At 55.6% G+C, this 6,937-nt stretch overlaps 1 protein-coding gene across 1 annotated transcript in view; it reads right to left on the reverse strand.

Moving 5' to 3' along the window:
* Positions 1-4,795: 4,795 nt before the first annotated feature.
* MRPL28 (mitochondrial ribosomal protein L28) overlaps positions 4,796-6,937 on the reverse strand; it is a 6,142-nt gene continuing 4,000 nt past the window's right edge. Inside the window, exons 3-6 of the mRNA XM_009995520.1 lie at positions 6,784-6,937; positions 5,879-6,013; positions 5,157-5,243; positions 4,796-4,873 (exon numbers count right to left, since the gene is read on the reverse strand). Of these exons, the coding sequence (XP_009993822.1) occupies positions 4,796-4,873; positions 5,157-5,243; positions 5,879-6,013; positions 6,784-6,937 (454 nt within the window). The remainder of the gene's footprint in view (positions 4,874-5,156; positions 5,244-5,878; positions 6,014-6,783) is intronic.

Raw genomic sequence — 6,937 nt, forward strand, 5'->3', positions numbered from 1 at the left:
CAGTTGGACTTGATGACCTTAAAGGTCTTTTCCAACCAAAATGATTCAGTGATTCTGTGCTGCAGCAGTGCAAAGGGCAGGGCAGCCCCCAAGGACACAAGCACAAGCCTGACACTCCTCCAGCAGGTGATCAGGTTTGCTGATGATACCTGTGTGATCAGGGTAAGAAGATGAAGGCTGGCCAGGAGGAGCTGCAAAAGCACCTGATGGGACTGCCTTGAGGATTAAACAGCAGGTAGAGTTCAGCATTTATACAGGCACACAGGGAAAAACCCAGCTTGGCTGCACAGCAGAGAGCTGTCCTCAGGAAAAGGAGCAGCCTCCTTCCTGTGGGGATGAATAATCCTGCAACACAAAATCCCAGCACGGAGCTGGATGGCTCTGACCTCTGGGCTGAGGATGCAGCTCCTCCAAATGCCTGTCCCACCTCCCAGCCCAGCTGCTGTGGCTGCTGGAGAGGCTGGCTTTGCTCTCCCCACCCCAGGGAAGAGCTCTGCTGCTCCCAGCCCTGTCCATGCCAGAAGAACTGCCAGAAAAACCCACTTGGCTGCTGCTCCCTTTTCCCTAACGTTTCCTATCCCACCTGCTCCCTCCACCACCTTCAGATGTGCATCCCTGGGGGCACCAAGCCCTGTGAGGACCTTCTCCAAGCAGCCACGTCCCCAGCTACCTGCAGGCCCTGGGAGCAAAGCCCTGTTCCCACCTCAGAATTGCCATTTTCTGCCTCTCTCAGCACTCTAAGGCCCCAAGCAGCCCCATGTTCAGCGTTGCCATGGCAATGGCTGCCCAGGAACTGCACAGTGGGGATGCAGAGGGATGGCAGAGCCCGGCCAGGCAGAGGTGCCTGTGGCCACTTCCCAGCTGGTACAGTTGTCCCTGGCACCCACAGCCCTTTCTCCCCCAGCTGAGAAGCCCACTCTGGGCTCATGACACGAAGCAGGAGCTGTGGATGGAGGTAGCTCCACATCCCACCAGTGCTCCATGTGCCCAGCACCCTTGGTCCAGCTCAGCCCAGGGCTGTAGGAGAAAGCACAGCAGGAACATGTCAGGAGCAGATGCTTTGGGCTATTAATGCATTTGCATATGTAGATTTTATGAGGCTTTTTTTTTTCTTATGACTCCTTACCATAAAAGCTAAGCTCCCTTCAGATCTGCCCGAGTCCCAGACCCCAAGTGGTCTCACCTGGCTGCCCTCTGAGCTGTGTCCTGCCCACAGCAGAGCCCCCCGAGCTGTGGAGGCCACACCACGGCCAGGCCACCAGCTTTGGTGTGACACAACCAGCCATGCCACCTCCTGCAGGGCTGGGGCAGCTGGCCAGGGTGAGCAACCAGGCAGCAACCAGCAGGACTCATGGAAGACCTTCTGCTGGGCATGGCCAAAGGCTAAGTTTTCACCTGTGCTGACACTGCCTTCATGATGACTCACAAGTGCTCCTAAAAATCATGTTTCATTGTCCCATCAGCCTCCAAAGTGAGAGCCTCAGAGCCATGAAGGAACACAAAGGCTGGCATGAAAGGCAGGGACAGATGCTTTTGCTAACGCTCCCAAAATATTACTCACTGTTTGAGTACAGAGGGGTCTGTTGGGAAATCACAAGTGAAATACTGTTTAATTCATGAATTTAGGTAGATGAGAAAGTAAGTTTGTTGAGAAACATTGCCTTCATCTCAAGCTGGTTTTTGCATCTGTGGCTTGATGGGAGCCACGAGTGAGACAAAATTCCACCAGTCTGGCCGTCCCAGCTCCAGCTTTCCCAGTCTGGGTGCTTTCCCCAGTTGACATTTTGCTCCTCTGCATTATTTTGCAGTCTTGGGTTTGGGGCTGAATGAACACCAAGACCCCTCCACAATCAGCCCATGGACCCACATTCCACGTTTCAAGGGGCACTTCCCTATCTGTGGCAGGTTTGCTGGGACCTGTTAAAGGGAACAGCAGATTTTTCTTACCTGAGAAATGCACTAAACAGGAGCCTCTCAGTCCTGGATTGACCTTCCCATGCCTGCATCTCCCAGCCCACCATTCACATCCCATGGCTTTGTCCACCAACACCAGGAAAACTGCCCAGGCTGGAGGTCCCCCCTCTCTGCTGACCAGTCATGGGCTGCACAGCCTCTGAGGGAAGGTTTTCCTCTTCTCCAACCTGAACCTGCCAGTTTGTGGCTGTGTCCCTTCCTAGTTTTGTCTGACACAAGCTGACAGCACCCAATACGTACCCGTGGGTTTGTGGCACATGTGGCTTCCTGGGAACACATTGCCATGGCAAACTACCAGCTCCCCTGCTTCCCTTTGCAAGGGCAGAGAAGGTTCCTGCTGGACTGACCTAGTCAGGTAAAACCACCACCACACAAGCAGATCCAAGCTCTGTCCCTGGTCAGAGCTGCAAATGAACCAGGAAAGGTTTAATGCTGGCCCTGGGCTACTCCACCACCTCAAGGCCTCCTGGCTGGGGGTGTTATAGCCCAAATTAGCCAAATGCTGCACTGGGGGTCCCTTCCAACCTCGAGCTGTTTGCTGCTCTGCCAGCAGCAGGGTGAGCCAGCCCTGCACGCTGCCAGCTTTGCTTTCTCTGAAGCTGCAGCACCTCTGGTTCTCAAGCCAGCAGAGCAGCTCCATGAGAGCCTGTCCTCGGGGTGAAGAGCCCAGCCACATCCAACAGAGGTGTAGGGAGGTGAAGGCTGAGCCAAAGGCAGCAGGATGAGAGAACAGAGGGCTCTAATTCAGAAGTCAGGATTAACCGTGTCCCCAAGACCTTCCCCATGGAGAAGCTCTTGCAGTTCCAAATTCACTCTTGCAGACCCATCAGCACCCCCTGCTGCAGTGGGACTGCCCAAAGGCTCCTGCTACCTCTTGTCACTCAACCAACCTTCCCAGGGCAGCAGCTCCTGCAGACCAGGCAGGCCCAAGGAGCAGCACTGAAGAACAGAGCCAGCGGTGCCCGGGGGCAGCCAGAGTCAACTGGAATTTTACATCACTGAAACCTCCCAGCCCCCCTAGCAGCTGGTAACTGCCACCCCTCAGCCATCCCAAACAGCCCCCTCACTGCTGAGGGGCTGCGAGGCACTGGGGGACCCCCAGGGCTGCAGGAGGGGGGCAGGCAGGTGCCAGCCACGCTCCACCCCGCTCAGACCCGCACGGCACGTTCCAGTCCAGCTCCAGAGGAGGTCGGGGCAGAGTCACAGGCTGCAGCTTTGCTCAGAGCTGCATTAAAATGCATGAGCTGTGCTAGCCCTAATGATGAGCAGAGCTGTCAAACAAGGAACTTGTCCCAGCTAATTATGTCTAACGAGGGCAGAGTGTCAGGGTCCCCGAGGAGCTGGGCAGCAGCTTCCCTCTCAGCTCAGCTGCAGAAGAAGGAGAAGATGAGCAAATGTCATTGTGCTGGCCTAGCTGCAAAATCATTAATTAGGCAGATGTGACCTTCTGTGCCAGTTTGCTCTTAAGAACCTGGACTCAGCAGAGCTGAGATACACAGGCAGGCTGGAAACATCCCAGCTTTTGCCACCCAACGTGTCCCCTGCAGTACTGAGTGTCCTGCACCCCTGCAGACACAGGGTGGCCCCAACCTGGCAGCCCCTGACCAGCCAGCCCAGGGCTGCACAGCTGGGCCACACTCACCCGGAGCTCAAACACCCCTTGTGAGGGCTCCAACACACTCCCTGGCCCAAAAAGCAGCAAGAGAAGTCTGGTTTTCATGAACCACCACCATTTAGATGGCATTTACCTCATCCCCCTCCCTCATCCCCAGCCACCCAGCACAGAGGCTCTGTGCCCACCCCACAGCACCTCTCCCCCAAATCCTTAGGGCAGACAGTTGGGCACTGGGAATTTCTGCTCCCCTGAGGTCCTGCTCCATTCCAGGGCAGAAGGGATCAGCCACACACTGTTCTAGAAGCCCAGTTTCTCTCTTGTAACAGTTCCTGTGGCTTAGAAACCAAGACTATACACTTGCCCTGATGTGCTAGGGAGGGGAGCAGGTCTCATCCCCAGGCCAGGTTAAGGCAAAGTCTCCTCCTGGGGTGACAGCTCACACGAGGTCCACCCTGCAAGCTCTGGGCCTGTCCCTCCCCTCAGAGCTGCAGGGAAAGGGAGCAGGGGCTGCTTCTGCTCCAGCCTCAAACCCTCTGCAGCACCAGTTTGCAGCCACCAGTGACACACAGCAGTGCCCAGCATGGAATCCTGGTCAGTGCTTTTCAAGTCACTCGGTGCCAGACAGAACCAAGGGCTTGAGCACCCACTTCGACTACGGGAACACGTAAAAGTCACCAAACAGAAACGGTGCTGGAGGCCAAGGGGTTAGGGGGAGCCGGAAGGGGAGCTCAGCCCCACCTGCCGGCAGGGCCTGCTTGAAGCAGGGGTTTGGGGTCATGCTGCTTTCAGGTCCCAGCTGCAGCAGGCTGGGGACTGATCCAAGTCACACCACCATGCCCCAGAGTCTCTGCTGTAACAAGCTAATGAGCACACTAATGAATATCAGAGAAACGTTTACTGATATGCTCAAAATGCATATTTCATTTTAAACCATGATCAAGCTCTCAGCAGCAGCCAACTACTCATACAGGCAGAAGAACCACAGTCAGTCTTACAGAAGCACTTTCAGAGGCCACAGGACAGGAATTTTTTCCTCAGCCCATAGGAATGGCTCCTCACTGAATTCAGGCCACCATTAGACTTCAATAATTGCAACACACTCTTCATGTGGCCTCTTCCACACATTGTGGTTCAATCAGAAGACCCACTGAACCCCATAGCTTGGCCTGCAGCAGGGAACATCTTGCTCCAGATGTTCCTTTCCTTCTACTGCTTCTGCAGAGCCTGTTCCTTCAGCTGGCTGACAAGCTCTTCAGCATACACCTTAAAGAGTGGGACAGGGTCCTGAAACAAAGCAGAGGATAAATCACTTAAGAGGGAGTGAACCTGAGCAGCAGCAAAGCCTGGGTGAGCTCAGGGAGCCAGTGCAGCAGGAGTGCAAAGAGTTAACACCACAGAAGGAGGGGTCATGTCTTTTTCAGTGGCTAAACAAGACAAGCTGCTCCTCTAGACACAGTTGGTGCTCAGCTCTGTAAGCAGAACTCACCTCTGCCTCAGGACCAGCAGGACATGCAGCCTGATGTTCCTCAGACATCTCTCTTTGCTGAGTACTGTCTCAGGAACTTACCTTTTTTTCTAGGAGCCTCTGTTTTTCTATTGCTTCCTCTAAACTCAAGCCAACCCACTCAGCTTCCTCTTCTGGGATCACAAATTCCTGTGATGAAAGAAGAAGCAGGTAGTGCAGTCTTTCCAAGTAACTAAGATGCAAAACCAACTCACACAAAGACACAATCCAGGAGGAATGTTACTACAGACTATTCTGACAACACTGCTCCCTCATTTCTGGCAACCAAAGTCCACTTCCCCTCTCTCCTTTACCCTTTGCAGGGGTCCTGCTTCACCTGATGAGTTGTGTCCACTGCTGGGCCTCTCCTTTGTGCTGTTCTAGGACTGTTTCTGGGCACAACCCCAGGGAGCATGAATGTTGGTGGTGTTTCTAGGCTGTCACCCATCACCAGTTGCCCACAACCAGCCTGCACACAGGTGGTCTGGGGTCCTGGCTGCTGTCAGCAGTGCCAGCTCCTCCCAGTGCTTATCAGAGACCCTTGCTGACCTGAATCACAGTAAAAATACAGGCTTTGGTCTGCCTAAAATGCTCAGTACAGGAATAAGCAGCCCAGAGAAAGGCAAGAAAAACCTGACAAATTATGTTTAGACCTTCTCTGTCCCCACCCTTAAACCTTACAGGCATCAGCGCTGGGTTGTGCTGTGACAGGGTCATTATCAGCCTGGACAACCAGCAAAGGTCCCCAGAGAGCCCAGGGCAGGGCCTGCGGGGCAGGCACCCACCTGGTACTTGTTATAGATGGCCTCTCTCCTGGCTGGATCATCGGGGTGCAGCCTGGGGTCGCGCCGCGCCAGCCGCAGCAGCATCGTCCGCTTCAGGTCCATCCCCAGCTTGGAGCACATGTCGGCTTTTGGGGTCTGGGGAAACACAGCCTGAGGTGAAACGGTGCCCAGAGGCCTTCTGCTAGGGAGCACAGCAGCCTGTCAGCATGGAGACACCACCAGTTTATCCACACGCTGTGGAGACCCTCAGGGAGCTCGTTCGGAGTGTTTGCTCCCCCCTAGTGAGACACCCTGGAGGGCTGGGTCCTGTTCTGGGCCCCCCAACACAGGAGGACATGGAGCTGTTGGAGCAGGACCAGAGAAGGCCACAGAGATGATGGAAGGGCTGGAGCAGCTCTGCTCTGGAGCCAGGCTGGGAGAGTTGGGGTGTTCAGCCTGGGGAAGAGAAGGCTCCAGGGAGACCTTAGAGCACCTTCCAGTGCCTGAAGGGGCTCCAGGAAAGCTGGGGAGGGACTTGGGACAAGGGCAGGGAGGGAGAGGACAAGGGGGGATGGATGAAAACTGGCAGAGGGGAGATTGAGGTTGGACATGAGGAGGGAATTCTTTGGTGTGAGGGTGGTGAGAGCCTGGCCCAGGTTGCCCAGGGAAGCTGTGGCTGCCCCATCCCTGGCAGTGTTGAAGGGCAGGTTGGATGGGGCTTGGAGCAGCCTGGGCTGGTGGGAGGTGTCCCTGCCCATGCAGGGGGGTGGAAATAGATAATCCTTAAGGCCCCTCTCAACCTAACCCATTCCATGGAAGGGGAAAGAGCCCTGGGGTTTGCTCTGGAGCTCACCTGGCCAAGGCCAGGTCCCTGCTGGCACAGGGTGCTCGGGCTGGCGGCCCCAGCCCCGGGGGGGGCTCCTCACCTTCAGGATGTAGAAGTCGAACCCATAAGCCTCGTCGATGAGGTCCAGGGTCCGCATGGTGACCGTGATGGTGAGCGTGGCGTCCAGGATCTCGCTGTAGAACTGCCGCTCGAACAGCTGCGGCTTCCAGGGCTTTGGCAGCCGCGGGGAGAGC

This window comes from Chaetura pelagica, unplaced genomic scaffold (genome assembly GCF_000747805.2).
Source record: "Chaetura pelagica isolate M959 unplaced genomic scaffold, ChaPel_1.0 scaffold124, whole genome shotgun sequence".
NCBI lineage: Eukaryota > Metazoa > Chordata > Aves > Apodiformes > Apodidae > Chaetura > Chaetura pelagica.